The 19949-nt window shown below is 37.4% G+C and overlaps 1 protein-coding gene and 1 non-coding gene across 4 annotated transcripts in view; one reads left to right on the top strand and one right to left on the bottom strand.

Moving 5' to 3' along the window:
- The window catches only part of HIBADH (3-hydroxyisobutyrate dehydrogenase), a 94665-nt gene extending 74716 nt beyond the window's left edge, over nucleotides 1–19949 (top strand). For all 3 annotated transcript variants that reach the window (XM_011361702.2, XM_011361703.2, XM_023531515.1), the window contains exons 5-8: nucleotides 6343–6476; nucleotides 8003–8079; nucleotides 14876–15032; nucleotides 19755–19949. In XM_011361702.2, coding sequence (XP_011360004.1) covers nucleotides 6343–6476; nucleotides 8003–8079; nucleotides 14876–15032; nucleotides 19755–19913 — 527 coding nt within the window. In that variant the 3' untranslated portion in view covers nucleotides 19914–19949. The remainder of the gene's footprint in view (nucleotides 1–6342; nucleotides 6477–8002; nucleotides 8080–14875; nucleotides 15033–19754) is intronic.
- On the bottom strand, nucleotides 16924–17042 carry LOC111740870. Its single transcript, XR_002780795.1, has one exon. It is a non-coding gene; the product is annotated as a 5S ribosomal RNA (ribosomal RNA).

The following is a 19949-nucleotide window of genomic DNA, read 5'->3' as shown; positions in this document are numbered from 1 at the left end:
GATAAGCAGGAGTTAGCCAGGCAAAGAAGGAAGGAAGGAAATTTAATATGGGGGAACGGCCCAGGAAAGGCATGGATGTATGAAGAATCATTGCACATTCCAGCTCCTGTAAAGTGTTTTCAGTATGCATAGCATAGAGGCTTTTGTTGCAAGAAAAATAAAAATTAAATCAGAAACCATACAAGGAGATAGAAAAGGAAGTTACTGCTTCCAACAACGCAAGACAAAAGGAAAGATACAGTGAGTGATGTAGTTCTTTTTTGCTGAAACATAAACACGCAAGTACTTTAGAAAGAATATCCTTTTCTTAATGGAAAAAAAAAATAGGAACCGTGAGACTGTCTAGAAATGGTAATAGTGGATAATGTCTTCAGCTGCCGGTCACGCTCCTGTTGATGTATAATTTGAGACTTCAGCCTGTTTTGGTTCTTATATCAAATAAAAATGCCAAGATTGAGAGACCAATAAACATAAATATTAGAATGAAGTGATAATGTTAATATTGACCTGTATTACAGGCACAAAGCTAAGATTAGCCAGAAAAGGATATAAAGCAAAAACTGAGTTTTAACTTAATGTACATTGAAAAAAATATCACTGCTTTTGATGTAAAAATATGAAGAACATTGTCCATTACTTTATTTACTGTATCCTGCGTAAAGTTCCAAATGAGAATTTTTTTAAACATGTAACTTAGTTCAAGGAAAAGTTATGTTTTGCTTGAGGCTGCTCTATTCCTCTCCCAAATAGTATTTGCCGAGGCTTCTGAGTTACTCAGATCTATATTTGAAATTTATTGTCAAATCTCATGGTTTCATTTGCATTGTTCTTAATTCCAATTTTCACTTTTCTGATTGTTTTTTTCTAATAAGCAAACTCAAATCTGTTGTGAAGAGAGGTAGAGCATTATGTGCATTTAGATAACAGGCAGAACTAAGTATTTGTATATGAAACATACAAAATTATTTGCTCAGTTTATGTTATTTTAAACTGCTGTGAATGCAGTTTGCAAACAGATTCAGAATGCCAATATTATCAAAATTTTCACAAGCCTATCTACAGTCGTCAGCAAGACCAGTACTCTCAGTTTCTTGGTTCCTTTTTCACCCTTTCTCTTTCTGAGAATTCATTATTCTTTCAATGATGGAGGCTGAAAAATGAAAGGAAAGAGAGAATCAGGATTTGGTGGCTATTGTCTTCATCCAGCTGACACATGATATTATGAAGCTACCTTTTGGCATTTACTTCACTTATGACTACATCTCTCTCTTTTCCCTCATTATATTTTAGAACTTTTGAGGACAAAGACTGTATTTTATACTTACTATCACTTTATATTTTGGACTTTCTGGAATAGTTATATTTCAGATAACCTCCTGATACCAGAAACCAGGCCCTGATTTTTGATTCAGAAAATATGCCTACTCCTTGAATCTTTGCACCTGGCACAAAGATCTAGCAAATTGTTAAGGGCACTCAGTAGATTCTTGTTGATAATATTTTCCTCTTTGAAACTTTGCAAGACTATTCCTCTCCTGTAGAATGCATCTGTCTTCTATTATTTATAATTGCGTATTTGTCTTATTGCTTCACACACACACACACACACACACACCCCGCTACCACCACCACAAACAATAGCTTTCTGACTCCTGAGGGCAGGGACTGTTTTCTTTCTCATTCCCCGGGTTGAGAACCAATGAAAAGTGGATTTCAAATGGTCAGATTTTTGATGTCAACTCTTAAGTAGGAGTGGAAGGAAAGAAAGAAGGTAGTTTCGGTAATGGAGGCTCTCTATGATACCTTTTTTTTTTTTTTTTAAAAAAAAAGAAGGGTTGCTGACTTGAAGACTTAGATTTGAAGTGCTTCTTTACTATGAGGTTGATTGAAATCAAAACAGACTACCAAGAGAAATGATAGCTGTCTGTTACTTTAAAAGCAGGGTAGGTAGTCAGCCACCCATTTAGAATGGTTTGGGCATTTGCCTTTTCATTTGTACAAATGTGTTCAGTTTTTCTGATTCTAGGGTCATGGGAGAGAAACACTGGAGACATTATCACAGCAAAGTGTTAGATAAAGCATTTAAGACAACCACACGTGTTTAGGATTATTAGATTTAATTAATGTGGTTACAGGAGAAGATTTATTTTCTGATTTGTTCCCTAATTTGGAACTATTTATGTATTATTTATATAAAATGAAATATGCCTTGGTTTTGTGTATTACTACGATAAATGTGGGAGAGTAGATATAGGTAAACTTGAAAATCCTAAATTATAGACTTTCAAAAGCTTAAAAATAACTAAATGATAATTTTGTTTAATCATCTCACTTTATAGATTAAAAAAAACTAGATCAAGGAGCACTGAATGACTTGTTAGAATGACAACTGCTTTGTCTGTAATTCTTGGCATCTTGTGTGTATCTCTATGAGAGCAGCTATTGCACAGCATGGTAGTCATTCATTTCTTTGCTCTTCCCTCCATCATTGCCTCCTTCTCTCTCTTTGAACAAGTACTGTACTTACCGAACATCTCTTATGTACCAGAAACTGTGAATATAGGGCGAAGGAGCCAACAGAGTCACTGCTCTCATGGAGCTCATTTTCACTTGGGGAATACAGACCAGAAACAAATAAATACAGGCGTTGCATTAAACAGGTGTTAGATGATAAGTGCTGTGAATAAAATTAAAGCAGGAATAGGAGATGGGGTGACATTTTAGATTGTTAGATTGGTCAGGGAAAGCCTCCCTGAAGAGATGAATTTTGAGAAGAAACCTGAATGAAGTGAAGGAAACAAATCCCGAATATATAGGGAAAGAATGTTTCCGGCAAAAGGAACAGCAAGTGCAAGGCTTTGAGATGAGAATGTACTTGACCTGTTTCAGGAACAGCAAGGAGGCCAGGGTGGCTGGAAAGCAGTGAGGAAGGGACCGAAATGAAATGAGCTAGGAGAGGCAGCCAAGGGCCACATCATACAGGGCTTTGTAGGACTTTGGATTTTATACTCAGGGGATGGGAAGCTCTTAGAGGCTTGAGAATAGAGAAGAAACATGAAGTAGATTTATGTTTTAAAAGGATCCTTTGGCTGCTGTATGGAGAATAGACTGTGGAGGCAAGATCTGAAAAGAGACCAAGTAGGAGGCTATTGCCATAATCCAGGTGAGAGCTAGTGATGGCTCAGTACAGGGTGGTGGTGATGGGTAAAGAGAGAAACGATGGGGTCACAGTTGTGTAACTTCCTGCAAGCAGGGACTTCAGATTTTCACCTGTAACCCCAGGGCTTACCACAGGGCTCGATTCTTAGTAGGTTAATTTTGTTGAATGAATAAAACCAGAGAAATGCAAAATTCTTGTCCCTTTCCCATACACTATACGGCCATTGAAAGGTTATACAAGAGGTCTTCTCTGTCATCTTAACATTGTTGGCTATGGATCACTTTGGTATTTCTTAATCTGGGCTAGCCTGGTTCAGCTCAAGCCAACTGATATTTAGCTGGAGAGGCTAAAATTATCCTTGAGAAGACAACGGCTTAGATAACTAAATAAGAAAGGACTCAAGATATTATATAGGTAAAGATAAAAGTCGCAGTTCACAAACTCAAGTTATAAAGTGGTAAGGCCTTACATTTAAATGGCATTTGATATTTTACAGCATATGTTCATATATTTACAGCCGCTCTATGAAGTAGTTAGTAATGCTTTCTCCACTTTGTACACTGAGACTCAGAAAAGTTAAGTAATTTGTTTATAATAACAGCCAGCAAGTGACACATCCCCCAAACCAGATACTTCATCTCTGGATCCCTTACTCCTACCATGCTGATAAATTTACTTACTGAACAACCATCTGTTGGGTGTGTCATGTACCATGACAGCTAATGGGAATGCTGACATAAACAAGATCCCAATGCTGACCTTGTAAGAGCTTATCGTGTGAGGGAGGAATAAGGGAAGAAATCAAAGGTTTTAATAAGGTGCAGTAAATAGAGTAATAGAATTAAGCACTGGATATATTTTGGTTTTGTATATACAATTACTAAAATATAAGGAAAAAATACATCTCTCAATATTCTTGCAGCTGCCTGAGTGTATAGTTCGTGTTCTTCGATTTTGGGAAGTGGACTTGAATTAAAATGGCATGGCAGTGTAATAAATTTCTTTATTTATTGTTTATTATTGACAGACATAAAAATGTATACAACATCAGAAATCCATAAGATGTCTACACAGCTTTAGAGTTTCAGTTTTCTGGATGTTATTTTCTAAGCTCAAATGGTTACATTTATTTTAGGATAATTTAGGTCTTGATTTTGCCTTTGCAGCGGGACTAGGCTTGATAATGTTATACGGTTAGAGGAATCTGTATAGAAACATGAACTAGGTTTGGTCTCAAGGAATACAGAACTCTAGAGTTACCTGGGTCAGTCAGGCCCTTACATTGGAATGTAGCTTATGATAAAGACAGAAATAATTAATACCACCACACTGAGAGCAACAAAGAGTGGAAATACCAGGAAGCTCTGAATTAAAAGATGCATTATTTTTTCTTTTGTGGTCTTCTTTTGCTTAAGTAACTTATTTCTTCATTTTGAAATAGATGTTTGAACGAGTGAGAAAGTATACCTGAGACTAACCAGCTGAGAACCATTGTCAGCACTAATTTTTCCTTTCATAAATGACTATTTATTACAGACTGCTATTTAGCAGCAGTCTGTAATCTGGATACAAAGCCGTTGACCTGTGGTGGATAGTGCTGGAATTGTTTGTAAGCTTTGACTTAAATTGTCTACTTAATTTCTTTAAGTCAGATCAACAGGATTAGAAAAGTAGGGGTGCTTATGTGGTTTGAATGAAAGTGGCCATAGAAATTGAGAAAAATAATTGTAAAACGTTAATGATCTACCGCCTTGGTGAAGTAAATTGGAAACTAAGAAAATAACTGTCACTTACACTTCAACATTATCAGAATGTTCAAATGACACAGATTGGCTAATTAAAAGCATTTGTCATAATTGGCTTTTTGTACATAATCAATTCCAAAGTGTGTCTGATATTATGAGATAATGTAATTTAACCATACATGTGAACATCCCAGGCTTTCACAACATGTGGGCCCTCCCTCTTCCAAAATTGTTTGGCTACCATACTGCTGACTTCTTTTGCTTTTAATAATTAGTTAAAAATAGCATGAACTGTGAAATAGAAAGGCTACTTGATTTGGCAATTGCACAATATTCACAATTTGAATGAAATAGGGCTCTCCTCGCTTGGGCTTTTTATGTATAAAAACTATATATTTTATTGAGTAAATTAAATTCAAAAGTAGGCCATTACTTGCAGCTTTCTATTCTAATGGCCAGATTTGATACATAGTACAGACAATTAGGGTTTCTTTATTCCTAGCTGTACTATAAAATAAGTTGTAAAAGCAAAAATTCTATTAATATAGCTCTTCCACATACTCTCCTGGTTTTGAATAACAAAACTTAACTTGAAAATTATGAATTAAGATTTCTCGAATACTAAAAACAGTACTACTACTCTTGGTTTTGTTTTATAGTTAATAAAAATTTAGATGAATGAAGCTTCCCCCCTTTTTTAGGACAAGTCTAGGCCATATTTTCTGTGCTAAAATAGAAGTTTCTTCAGTCATTTCAATTAATGAACATGCATCAAATCTTTGTTAAAGGATACTAAGGAGTGGCCAGAGCATTGTCAGAGCTTATTTCTTCTTCCTGCTCGTATCAGTAAGAATGAATTGCCCAAAAGATAGGTAGCAGGAGGGAAAAGAGAAATCAGATAATATTGGAAAGTGTACATCAGAATAATCAGTCTAAATGAGCAACCATTTTCTTTACCTTAAAAAGACTCTTAGAGAAATGCCTACTTGTTTATAGGAGAAAGAGCCAGGTCTCTCTCTCCGTAGGTCTCATCTGTAGACAGCATGCAGAGAGCAAGCAGGTGAGCCAGAGACCCCAGGCAGTAGACCCCTCCGCTTGTCCCTGTGCTGGGCAGGACACAGGTGACCTTTTTCATATACTTTCTATTACTGAATAGGTTCCTTAGAAGAGTAAGAGATGCATGGGAATAATAAAATTCACACTCCAAATTCCCGTATTTGTCATGCCATGATTGTGCTAAAATATTTTAAGGTGAATTGAGAGTTCGACAGAATCTGTATGTCTCTTTTAGTTTATGATTAACCTGCATGATACTTCCAGGAGATACTTAGAGTATCTTAAACATGCCTGACATAAATGTAATTTGGAAGCAAGATGTTTTCATTTGGTTTGGGGATTTTCTCTAATTTACTATCCCTTTACCCCCAAACCATTTAGGTGTGGGAGCTGCTCGGTCTGGGAACCTCACGTTTATGGTGGGAGGAGTCGAAGATGAATTTGCTGCTGCCCAACAGTTGCTGGGCTGCATGGGCTCCAACGTGGTGTATTGTGGAGCTGTTGGGACAGGGCAGGTAATAACTCCACACTAATGACCCTGACTCGATGATGGAAAGTCAGCTCATGTTCATTTCTCTTTCCTGACCATATTCTTATTTCTCCTTACTCTCTTCAATCAATGGATTCTTTGTTTGCTCAGATTCTCCTAAATTAATTTGGAATAAATTAATTTTCCTTCATTTCTGTTGGAATTAAGCAGACATCAACCAATTAACTTATTTTAAAAAGATATCAAATGCCATCATCCAGATTTTGACATCATCCCAGTGACCACTGAAATCATCCTTAATACTGCTATTTGTAGTGCTCATGACTGAGTTGCTCTCATCAGCCTTTTAATTTTGTAATTACTTGCTACAGTTCTATCAGCAGTACTGTCAGGTAGAAGTAATCTGTACTTTAATTTTTTTTCTTGAAAATGAAATAATCTTCATTTAGAAATATCTCAACTTTCTAGTCAGAGATAAATGACAGTTCAGAACTCTGAAATCAAACTAGTTGTCCTCTTTCCACCCAATACACACCCACTCACACTCACTCCACTTAATGCTTTGTCCTGGTCACTGGTACCCTCTTGATCTTATTTAAGACTTTGGTGTTATCTTAGCTGTGTCTGTTGTCTCCATTCCCGTGTCCAGTCAGTCTCCAGGTTCTATAGATTTTGCTTAAGTGGCTCTCCTTGTTGACTGTCTTGTCCATTCCACACATTACCTGATCCAGTCTTTCCCTTATTATCTCACACCTCGTTTACTGCTCAGAGGGCCTCATGGGTCTCTGGATGCCAGGTTCACCACTCTGCCCAACACTGTAACCAAGACCAACTTCATCAAGATGCTCATATCATCCCCATTCTGAAACTGAATAGATCCTTATTTCCTATCATGTCGAATTTTAACTCTCTACCCTCCTTACCTTTCATAGCTCTTGCCTCAGTCTTAACTATCAAATTTCTCACCATTTCTTAAAATACATGCCTGAGTCAGTTTTCTTACTGTTCTCAAGAACATGTCGTGCTCTTATGTATGTAATCCCTCTTACATATTTACTTTTTCCCCTGCTCTCCTCCTTTCTCTCTCTTGCCTATTTAAATCTGCCTGGCCTTTGAGAAATAGCCTCAGGTTCCAGTTCCTCTGGATCTTGTTTCTCTTAATTTACCACTTAATTGTTGTTGTTTGTTTGCCGCCTCTTTATTCAGTGTTTTTCTTCACCCAATTAGAACGTGAACACCTTCCCTTAAAGAGCGGTCATGTCATGTAGATCAGGGGGACTTCTCTGTGGTGCAGAGCCCACAGGAGCCGGGCCACCACTGCGGGGTTCTTGCCTGATGGCAGAACCCTCCCACCAGCCCCAGCACCTGCCTGGGAGGGCACGGTCGGCTCAGGGAATCGTGCGGCACCATGTGCCTGTCCCCATTTGAGAGAATCACCTGTCGAATGCTCTTACTTTTAGAAAGAAGCATGTGGAATTGGGCGAAGAAAAATTTCCTAGAAGTTACAACTTGAAAATAAAGATATTTAATATATACTCATTTTACTTTCAGGCTGCAAAGATCTGCAACAACATGCTGTTAGCCATTAGTATGATCGGAACCGCTGAAGCTATGAATCTTGGAATCAGGTTTGTTGAATAGTACATTTTCACCTACTAACAATTTTTATGGGCTTTCCTATTTGATTTTCTGATGTTGAGAAAAATGTTCATGAGAGATAAATGAGTTGATCCAGGAACATTTTGAAAGTACTTCATTATTGGACTTTAATAGACTTTGCTTATTTGACGACCAATAGGACCCTGGAGAGCACGAGCGTTCTCTGCCACGGCCATAAAGTGTGCTGCGCCGTGTGTTGGAAGTTACATTATCCTTTTTATGTGGGAGCTCCATTTGTTCTATTATGTCGAAATACAAGGAAGGCTTTACTATAAAATTTAAACATACTTTGGTGGTGTAGGACAAATTTGTGTAAAACATGGTTTTAACATATAGAGAATTCAAGTGTTATGCTACCACATGACTGGTTTTATGTATCTATTTAAAATATAGTCCCCAAAATCTACACTAAAAGGGCTCTTGGTTGCTTATTCCGTGGATAAGCTGGATGGCATTCATACAGCTGCAACTCATCTGCTTAACTTCATTTTAACTTGCCTGTGGTTGTGTCACTTTACATTAGGACAAATTTTTTCATTAAAATAAAATGACATTCATACTTTGCTTAAACTGTTTCAGGAGTTTTGTTTTTCCTATGATGATGATAATCCTTTAGAATGCTTAAGGTCAATGTCTTCATTTTAACCTTTAATTTTTGGTGTTAGGAATGCTAAATATGATTAATCACCTAATTATTTTTTAAATGTTTTTTAGTTCACGAATGTAATAAATATATAGTTCTTTCTTTAGAAAATGCTTAATGAGCAATATGTTTTATTCGGGTTTTTTTTTTTTTTTCACACTTTCCAAAACTCCTTAGCAAATATGTCACAAATAAAAGTAGTGTTTCATATCACAGCTTCTAATAAATGCAATGAAAAGAGCCAAAGTACTTGGGATATTTTTTAAAACACAGTAATGGATTCACATTTCCTCTTAATTACCATATCAAGATGCTGTTGTTTTATTGAATTGCCCTTGTCTCAGATGTTAAACTATCTTGACCTATTAAGTTGTCATGTTGTAATTGAGATAAAAGAGGAATTTGCTTTGCATCAGTGCTAATTGGTTTATCAATATCCTGTACCATTTACATTTTAAAATTGAATGGCCGTACAATGGTAAGCTTAGCATATCTGTACAAAGCTTTAAAGAAAACTGTTGTATATATATATGTAGGAAGCTGTTCATTGTTCTGTCTGTATTGTAGCCAATTTTAGGCTATGGGTCACTTATCATAATTGAAACACTGGTTACTAGTAACTTGTTTTCATGTCCATCCTCTAGACTAATTTCATAGAAGAAGAAAATGTAAATTTCTGGAACCAAAATTGCATAAAGAATTAATTGGTGTTGACAGTAGGATTAGAGCATTAGTACACATGTGCATCTTTAGAATTTTATTTTCATTTTTCTGGATATAAAAGAATATATAGTAAAAAAGTGAAAGCCTAGATGAACCCAGTTCATGTTAAACTGAAATTTCCCTCATTATTTTTGCCAGTTTATTTTATATTCTGCTTCTTCCCTTGAGCATCACTGGATCAGGATGCTCCTTAGGTATAGCGATGCATCCTCTGGCATTTCTCAAATAGTTTTTCTAGCAAAACTCTTATTGGATGAGCATTTGCCATTCTAAAATGAAGTTTTTTTGTATGATAAATGCTTGTGAAAGTCCAACTTCAAATACCAGCTAATAAAGAATAGTATGAAAATCAGTTGAATGAAATGAATAAAATGTATACAATGAAGAGTATACATTGGTTGCTAGAGTAGGTTTATCAAAGAGAAAATGAAAAGTGATAAATTCTAAATAGATATGTTAAAAGCAGAAGCAATACATAGATGTTCTCTTATTGTTGGCCTTGAATCACTATGATAACAGTATTTAGAAATATGAAACTTTTAAATGTTTAATTTTTAAAAAATGTTTAATTTTTAAAAAACTATATACATTACTGTTCCTGATATCCATATCTATGTCTATATATCTATATCTATCTATAATAAAATGTCTGAACACAAAGCAGGAACTCACTAGTTTTACTTAACTGTTACAATGATTTATACATTTCTTGTGCTTCAGATTGTTTTAGTGAATTGCTTATTTTCATAACATTAGGCTTTTATCAGTGTATCTGATAAAGATTCTCAGTGGTTTGAAAGTCCTAAAAATGATTGCTTCCGCTATTGTCTTTTCTTCATGGTTTACAGATATGGTTTAAAATGACAGGATTGTTCTCTAATAGAGTATAGAGAGCGGCCACAATTTATTGAGCTTTACAAGGTGAAAGAGAAAATTGGCATCAGCAAGCATAAATTCCCAAGTAGTAAATTCCCACAAAGTAGTACAGTATCAGAGTGGTTCAGCCACATTTATATTCTGTTCACTCTGAAGTGAAATTTTTTTAGAGCATTAATGTCAATGTTTACAAATTGAGTCACCTATTCCTATGAAGTGATCATTTCTGATTAATTTCATTCTCGTAAGTCAGTGTTTTTTTCCCAGAACACTGATGTTTCTCTTTTGTAGAATAGAATAAAATCTTATAGTTTAGAAACTCTTATTTGACCCTATGATCTTTTACAGTGAGTCTTTATGGATGTTCGTGAAATTTTAAAATGCTATAAAAAAGTAAACCATAAAAATATTGGTATACAATATATTTTGGGGTTCTTTTTTATTAGGCCTTCCTGCCTTCTAACTGGGTTCTGGTTAGGATTCAGAACATAGCGTTAAGGCGCAGAAAGCGCCCTGTTTACGTCAGAGCGTTTGTCCTGTGCGTTACATAGGAACAACGCTGATGATGTGAGTTTTGTTGTTTTGTTTTTATTTTTGTTCCACTGGGAGTCGTTTTGTTGTTGTTGTTGTTGTTGTTTCAAATATTGGTAAAAGGAGTTATTTGCATTACTAACAAGTCACAGGCCCCTCCAGCAACAACCATATTGTCTTCTTCCACCAAAAGCTTAACAGCTGAACTTCTGAAAGACTGTTTAAGATAAAAACTTCCCCACAATAATAATTTTAGGTTCTTGGCTACTGCCCTTAGATGATGTTGCCTTTTTATTAGATGATGACTAAGGCCTCCGAGTGGCACGCCCTAAAAGATAGAGAAATAGCAAAAGGTTTGTAATAAAAGTTTGACCAAATTTCTTAATAAACTGACAAAATGCCACCATGTTGGTTGAATGGCTATTAAGTTCATTACCCACATGACCCAGTGAGACTCAGGATGGTGAGAGTTTGGGTGTCTTGCTGATGCCTGCATTTCAGCTCGGCCATAGACTTAAGCTTTTCTCATCTATAAAATCACAAAAATAATAGTATCTATCCATAGAGTTGTTGTGAAGGTTAAATGAGTTAATCCATGTAAATCTTTTAAAAAACAGTTTCTGGCATTTAGCATGTGCTCAATACATGGTAGTTATTGGTTAGTATTCAAATTGAATTGTACTTTAATGTTTTTTCTTCATGCCACTTCTCACTAGATAGCACTGTATATTTATTTGTTTATTGCCTGTCTTCCCAACTAGAATGCAAGCTTCATGAAGGGGGATGGCCTTGTCTGCTCATTGCCATATCTTAAGAACATACTTGACACACAGTAGGCACTAAATGAAGATTTGTCAGATGGATGAGGAGAGGAGAGAGGGAGGGAGGAAGCACTTCTGCCTCAGGTCAAAGGTATCTGGGTGTGTGTCTCAACCGGCTCACTCGCTCCTGGAGGGCAGGCACAGCCTCAGCCTCTTAGCCTGTGGTCTCCTTGGCTCTAAGCACAGCACCTGCACATGGCAGATCCGTGTGAGCATTGGGGAATAACCGAGTGAGTGGCTGAAATTGACAAGTCTCAGATGTTTCATCTCCAGAGTAGTTCCTGCGATATAGTCATCTCAAGTTTAGTGACATCTTTTCTTACGTAAAATTAAATAGTATAGATAATTATAGAGAATATAAAGTGAACAAACTTTTTTGGCCCTTAAAAGCCTCAGTTATAGCAAAGGCAAACGTTTGGATTCTCTTTAATTTTTTACAGTTAATGCATCATTTTTACTTCTCTCAATAATTCATTTAAAATTCTTATGTATTAAAAGGTGAGTAGATTTGACACAGTGACGTTTATTTGAGTTGCATTATGTATGCGGTCAGAGCAATGAATTCATTGTTTATATCAGAGAACATTCCAGCAATTGTAAAGCCACATGCATGCACGCGTGCACCCTCGAACCACATCCAGTGGCAAGTTATTATGGGGACTGACAGACTGTCATCCTTTTGATGGCTTGAGCTGTATATCTCCTGAACAGCAATGGGGCTCTTATGCAGAAAGTATCATATGTTCCCAGCCAATTTACAGGGAAACAGCAATAACATTTTATCATGGTTGAGAGCCCAGTAGCTGCTTCCTATTAAACTTGCCCTTTCAGATACCTGTCTTGGATTAATTTGTTGATTTCAGATGGAAACTCAGTCTTCTCCAGTGAAGCATGACGTTCTAGGATAGACTCTCTGAATGACAATTACTGTGTATTCTAGCTGGTTTCAGACCATTACAAGCCTTGGGCACAGTGGAAGACAGAGGACTTCAGTAACTGATTTTAATATCATGTCTAATTTTAACTGTCAGTTATGTATGTGCCAATGAGAGAATCCTCAGAAAGATGAAATGTAAAACACTCCTAACTTGCTCTTTTTAATGATACACTTTGCTGCAGGGTGGGAGCAGGGAGGAAAGTGGAGAGGGAGTAGCCATCCCCTAAAGGGACTTGGCACAGTGGGGAGGCATCAGATTGAAAGTGAGCACGTACTACTGCCACCTTGTTTCCCCGTGTGTCCCTCAGGATTCTTCTAAATAGTAATATGTTCACCAAAAAGGGTTCCATAAATCAGTGCCAGTATTTTTCCTCAAACATTCAAGAAAAATGAAATTTAGAGTTTTACAAAGGATGATAAGCTTTGCTCACCATTTTGGTATTATATTCAGAGTATGAATTTCTTTAGCAATAAAGACTGTTGTGAGGTACTATTGAGTATAATCTGGTAGATTATGAAGAGGGGACGAACTGTCACTTTAAATATGATAAACCATCTTAAAAGAAAATCTAAATTAAGAAGCTCTTAAATTATATTTCAAATGGAAGGGAAAAGCAATGTTTTGGGGTCTTTAAACATATTCCCTGCCCATGGAATACATTAGACACACACAGTCTTGAACATTTAGGCTTAGCATATTTGCAGTTACAGCAGATTAATTAATTGTGAATTTGTGATTTCACTTTTCACAATTATTCCCTAAACACATTGGCTTTTTCTTTTCCTAAGTCATCTACTACAATAGCATACTGATAGCCTAATTTTATTTAAAGGGGAAAGAAGGTATCAGTAGCAACTGCGTATGTAATAAACAAATCTGATTGAATGAATGAAACTGTTGGATTTCTTTCTAGCAATCTACAATTGAATGATAGCCAGTTTAGAGTGGGTCGTCTATATCTGTTATAATCCTTAGTAAAAACCACTTGTTATAACATGGCTCACCATATGAATGTATATGGTGAATTCAGTTCAACATGACATGTCATACAGTGTTCCTTGCACTGTAGCTACTCCTTAGAAAGCCTGGTTACGTAACAGTTGTGTTACATGATAAGTCCAGACATATCCTGGCTGTTAGTCCTAGCCCTCTGTCCTAGCATTGGAAAAATGTTTGCTGGTCATGATATTCAGATTTGGAAATAAATAGATATATTTTGAATACACAAAATAAGAACTTAAGCATGCCAAAATGCATAATTTGTTTAACAGATATATGTGTCTCTTTTCAATCTTTTTTTTTTTTAATTCTGGAAGAGATTGGTTTTAAGAAAAAGCAAGTTTTATTTGAAACTTGATTCAGTGATACTTGGCAAAACTGTGCTTCTCCAACTGCATTAAGATACTTAGAATCAAAGTAATATCAAAAATTTTGATTCTGTTTTTTTTTTCTGGGTCCACATTGAACAGCCGTTTATGCCATCAGCCCAGTGATAGAACAAATGATGTTTCCGCTTGGGCAAGCTTTGTTTTATCAGGATCAGTAACCTTATCAGCAGTTGACCCAGAACTATAATGCATGTCTCCGAATAGATAGCATATGTCACAACTCTGTGCAGACTTGCTTCATAAGCAAGATTGTCTAATGAAGATTTAATAAATAAGGAAAAGTTTGCAGCAAGGAATGTCTTATAATGATTACTTCTCTTAAGCTCGTTGTACTGCTCATGGCTCATCTCTTGCATTATTCTCATAAAAGCTAAACGAATAGACGTATAAATGCGTCCACACGAACTCACATGATGCATAGTGGATCTGTCCATATTTCTTTCTGAAATACATTACTTGTGAGTTAAGAAAGTAGCATTTAGATGATCATATTGCCTTAAGGTTCTTATGTGACACATAATGTCCAAAAGACTAGAAAACTCACGTGTGTGATAAACCAACAACACTTTTACGCAATTATGTATTGTTTCTTAAAAGTAAAATACTGCAGAAGGTTTTTTTCTCAGTACAGAATGTCCTGGCTCAGAATGGTTTAATCACTGGCGTTTCCACCTTATAATTTAAGATTGGATTCTTCATTCTCATCTATCTGCTTTGATTTTCGAAGACATATAATAAATGGAGAGAGGAAATGGAGCATCCTCATACATAAATAAGCCACAGATTTTGACATTTAACATTGTACATTTTGACACTTAACATTTCTTTTCTTTGACCTTTGACAGGTTAGGGCTTGACCCAAAACTGTTGACTAAAATCCTAAATATGAGCTCAGGACGGTGCTGGTCAAGCGACGCTTACAATCCTGTACCTGGGGTGATGGATGGAGTTCCCTCAGCGAATAACTATCAGGGTGGATTCGGAACCACGCTCATGGCCAAGGTATGGTAATGCAGAGACTACCCAAGAGAAGTGGGGGAAATGTTTAATGGTCTACTTCCCTCCCCCCTCCCCTCCCCCTCTCCCCACTCACTCCCTCCCCTTTTAACAAAACATACTCTATCCTAGAAGGCAAGATTACTAAAATAATGATTCGTTTACTCACTGGAAAGGAGCTAATTAAAACTTAGCTTAGATAAAAATCCTTATCTGTTCATTTTTCTTCCTGGCCTTTTCAGATGGGAAGAATGGGCTGGGGTTTTTCTTTTGTGTTTGGGTTTGTTTATAGCATGAGCTGCTAAAATTTTGTTCTTCATCATAAATTTACGTTAATTTACCAAGTCCTTAGAATGAAAGCAGTAAGATTTTTCTGATGGTTGATAATACGTTGACTTTGGCTGTACACACCACAAAAGCAGCGAGGCTCCTTTCTCATGATACTGAATTTTGAAATATGTCTTTCTGCTTTAAGAATATATATGTGTTTATGTATAAAGACATTTGAAAAGCGAATTGTCGGCCTCCTCTCATTTGCAATCACAACTTTAGGAAATATTTTATAGATGGACAGACTTTCAGATTTCTGCACAGAGCTTATTTCCTTCCTGCCCCGCCCCCCCAGTTGACTTTTCTCCCCCGATTACAAAAGTAATAATGCGTACAACTGGATGCCATCCTCGGCTCGCTTTCCTTCGTTCCCCGGGTGTTCTATTCATTCTCCTTCTCCTGCGGCCTCCCGCCTCCCGCTCTGCAGTGCTGGCTTTGTTTGGGGACTCTCCACCGTACTGTCCCCTCCTCCGCCACTACCAGTATGTCGGCTGAGCCCCATTTAGATTATACTACGTCAGCCCTAACTGATCTTCCCTTTCATCTAATCTTTTCTAGTTCATTTTCCACAGCATGGAAAAGAGTTGGCTTCCTAAAACGTGAAAACTCGATTGTGTCTTTTCCTAGTTAGTCTCTCTCATGGTTCCCAGTTACTTGTAGCTTAAAGTCCATCTCTACAAGTTGCCTTGCAAGGCCCTCTGACCCGGCCTCTGCTCGCCTCACCAGCTCAGTCTTGCCTTCCCACTCCCCTCTCTGCTTCAGCCATGCTGAGCCATTTCTGCCTCTTGTTCTCTGTCACTTGCAAACTTCCATGCTTGCTGTTCCCTCTGCCTGGATCATTCTTCCTTGCCCCCTCTACTCCAGCTTCTGGCACAATACCTGGCACATCGTCAGCATACTTTAAATATTTATTGGATGAAGCAATGTTTAATGTTTCTTGTTTTGTAGTTTTGTCTCTCCTCATGTTTCATTTAAGAAGCTATTTATTTTTATACCAGTCTCTAGACCTTGTATTCAGGTTTGCGTGTCCTCCACACAGGCTTTTATGGTTGTGCCGTGTGGCTCTTGTTGGAAACAGAAGGTAGCTCCTTGAGTGCATTGTTTTCGTCAGCGCTACAGGGTGATTTATCAGAGCACGTGGAGGAGTGAAGGAGTCGCATGTGCGGTTTCCTTTGTGTGTCCATATGAAGTGGGTTGTGACCTGTTAGCTTATTCGGTCCCTAACATCCTGGTAAGGGCTCAGAGGAAACAGCTAACAAATAAAGTGTAATACGAAGCAGTAGTAGGTTTCTAATCAAAGCGAATGGATCCGTGTGACCTCCCGTTCCTCTGCAGTGGTGGCTTTGTTTGGGGACTCTCCACCGTACTGTCCTCTACTCTGCTGGACACTTTTATTTTAGTCATTTTCTCCAGTGTCCCTGCCCAGGAAGACTCTGCCACTTTAATTTTATTTATTTATTTATTCATTCATTCATTCATTTATTTTTAAGTGAGGCAACCCTTGGTTGACCTCACAGATTACAAGGACCTTGTCAGCTTACAACCCCTTATTTATTTTTATTTTTTATGCCTATGATACCTGGTCTTCCTAGGTGGTCTCCCATCTAAGTACTAACCAGGCCCAACCCTGCTTAGCTTCCAAGATCAGATGGGATCGGGCTTGTTCAGGGTGGCATGGCCATAGACTCTGCCACTTTAATTTTAAAGGTCTTTCCTTTAAAATTATTTTCTTGGTAACTTTTTTAAAAGATAGCTTTTTCAACAAATAGCATAAGACAGCACAGTACTAAAGCACGGATCCTACTGTTCTCTTTTATTCTTGTTTCCCTTGTGAAATGCAATTGTCATTTCCCTTATAAAGAGGAAGACTTCTTAATTTTGCTCGGAACAAAAGTACCTAGAAATGAACTTTTGAAAATCTTTCATTGCTTCAGATAGCTATTAACAAAAAGGCCACAGCCAATTAGATTTGTATAGAGAAATTGATGGAGCTTAAATAAATCTCCATCAGTGCAGTAATGATTAAGACAATTGCACCTGCTTGGGCAGATCAAGGCTTTACTTACTTACTTAGCGGTGTTTTGCTCAACTGCCTTTGAATGTCATTGTGCCAGGGGATATGATGCTAGCAAGTCATTGAAGTAGAGGCTTGTCCATTTATTTCTAGGTCTTAACATCATCACATTCTAAAATTTTGTAATCAATACAAAAACTAGACCATCCTTCTGAACTCTCCAAGCTAGAAGTCTGCTTCCCGATGGGCACTAAGGAACAATTTATGGGCAACCATGGCGGCCGTTGGTACTCGCCCCACAGGCCAGTTTCCTCGTAAAACAGAACAGCTTGCTCCTCCATTGATTTGTTGAAATCCTTTTGCAGTTGTCTTGCATTTTTTCCTGAACTACCCACTGAGCTCATGAATTTGTAAGTATTTTATTTGGTTAGTGAAGTGAGATATTTAAATTGTATATTGTAAGCTTCAAAGGATGTCTCCTTTTCCTAACATTTGAGGATTGACAGGCTACTCAGACTTTATGGACTAATCACCTTTTCCTTTTTAGAATGTCCATCCTTTAAGGGAACAGCCACCAAAGTATGTTAGTTTCCCTTTTTTGATTTTATTAGCTCTTATTCGAGATCATATTTACTTGCCCTAATGAAAAACTCTTAAGACTTTTTTTCTTGATAGCGTTGTCTTCTCTTCAGTATGTTATGTTCACTCTGAATTCTTATATTCTAGTTTTATTACTAGGTTAAATATTAAATATAGTCTATCTATGTAGATTTTCTCTGTCATTTTAAAATAAAAGCATCTTACAGATGTGCTACAAAATGACGTTGACAAAAGAGCCTTGTCTACGTGTCAGGCATGAGCAGTAACTTAGCCATCCATGTTTGTTAAGTGTGTGGGTAATGATCAAACTTGCTTTTTAGTGGAAGCTATAGAAGAATTTAACGTTAAGTAGATTTTCCAAATCTGTGTGTTTACATGTGAAAATTATACAAACACAAAATAACGTTTGCTCTTGTGGCGTACATATTCAAGATGCTAGATATTTAATTTATTCTTTAATGTATGCTTGTTTTTTTTGAATCATTTTCTCCTTTGAGTGGGTGCTGTCAATAACTGCTCCTTTGTCAAGGATGTGCTTCAAGAGTAGAAGTATTTCTCATCTTGCTTCTCATCTTCCCCTTTCATTGCTTGTTGACTTCCGTTGGTGGGGGCAATGGGAATGATAACGGTAACAAGAAAATCCAGTTGATTTTGCCATTTGTTTGCAGCTCTTATAAAACCACAAATAAAATGAAACGTGGGGAATAATGTTTCAGTTATTCATACTTTCATTCTCCTTCCATCTACTCCAGATATTTTAAGTTTAAACAAAATTCCATTTTTATGGTAGTGAATAGCCATTAGCTACAGTCTAACTCTATAAGAGATTTATAATGTTAACTTTGTATATTTTACAACAGCCATAGGTTTTCTGACACTTTCAGAATAAAGCATTAGATCTATGAGGTGTTGAAGGGTTGTTGTGAAGATGATCGTCCCATTGCACTTAAAATAAAATGCAAACATATTAAGGCTTCTGTGTCCACTTGGTCCCATCCCCCAGCGCATTTCCCTCCCCAGCCCCTTTGCTCGCTCTAGTTCAGCCTCACTGGCCTTCTTACCATTTTTTGAGGATCCAAGCCAGGTCCCACCACAGGGCCTTTTTACCTTCCCATTTCAAGTGCCCGAAACTCTCATGCCCCAGCTCCAGAGACCTCGCTTCCTCCCTCACATCATCTGTCAGAGTTCTCTTCCTTCCACCCCACCCCGTGCTGTCCATCACTTTCTAACCCCTCACCCTGCTTTATTTTTATTCACAGCACTTGTCGTTGTCTGGAATTTTAGTATTTGTTTTGTTGTCTGTCTTCCCCACTGGACAGCTTCATGAGAACACTGACTTGATTTTTCATAATGTTATCACCAGCACTTAGAACAGTGCCCAGCACACAGCAGTTTTGAATAAGAGATCAAATGGGTATGCCACAGTTCCATAACGGGGTTTGGTATAGGCTTACAGGCTTCTGCAGATTTGAAAAAGCATTTGCTTGTGTGATCTCACCTGTGTAGTAACCCGTGGGAAAAGTCAGAACAAAACGGGTCTGGCGGAGGGTGGAGGAGTGGAGAGGATACTCAGAAATCCAGCTTTCTGTCTGGAGCAGTTTTGCAGCTACATGAAAGCACTAAAAATTATACATAATTTACCATAGTGCTTGTAAGTATCTTATTTTTTTCAGACTTCGTTTTTTTTTTTCTTCTTTGAAATGAAAGCATTAGGAGCCACAGTTCCAAAGTGGAGCTTTACCTGCCAGTCTCAATGTGTTCCCTCCTGCCCTTGTTTGATTTAGGATCTGGGATTAGCACAAGACTCTGCCACCAGCACAAAGAGCCCCATCCTCCTGGGCAGTCAGGCCCATCAGATCTACAGGATGATGTGCGCGAAGGGCTACTCACAGAAAGACTTCTCGTCTGTGTTCCAGTTTCTACGAGAGGAGGAGACCTTCTGAGTTGGCACTTTGGTCGTGGACACTGTTGGAAACCAA

Source organism: Pteropus vampyrus, unplaced genomic scaffold, assembly GCF_000151845.1.
Source record: "Pteropus vampyrus isolate Shadow unplaced genomic scaffold, Pvam_2.0 Scaffold69, whole genome shotgun sequence".
NCBI classification, from domain to species: domain Eukaryota; kingdom Metazoa; phylum Chordata; class Mammalia; order Chiroptera; family Pteropodidae; genus Pteropus; species Pteropus vampyrus.
Note: the sequence above shows the minus strand (reverse complement) of the source record. Positions and strands in the feature narration are given on the sequence as shown.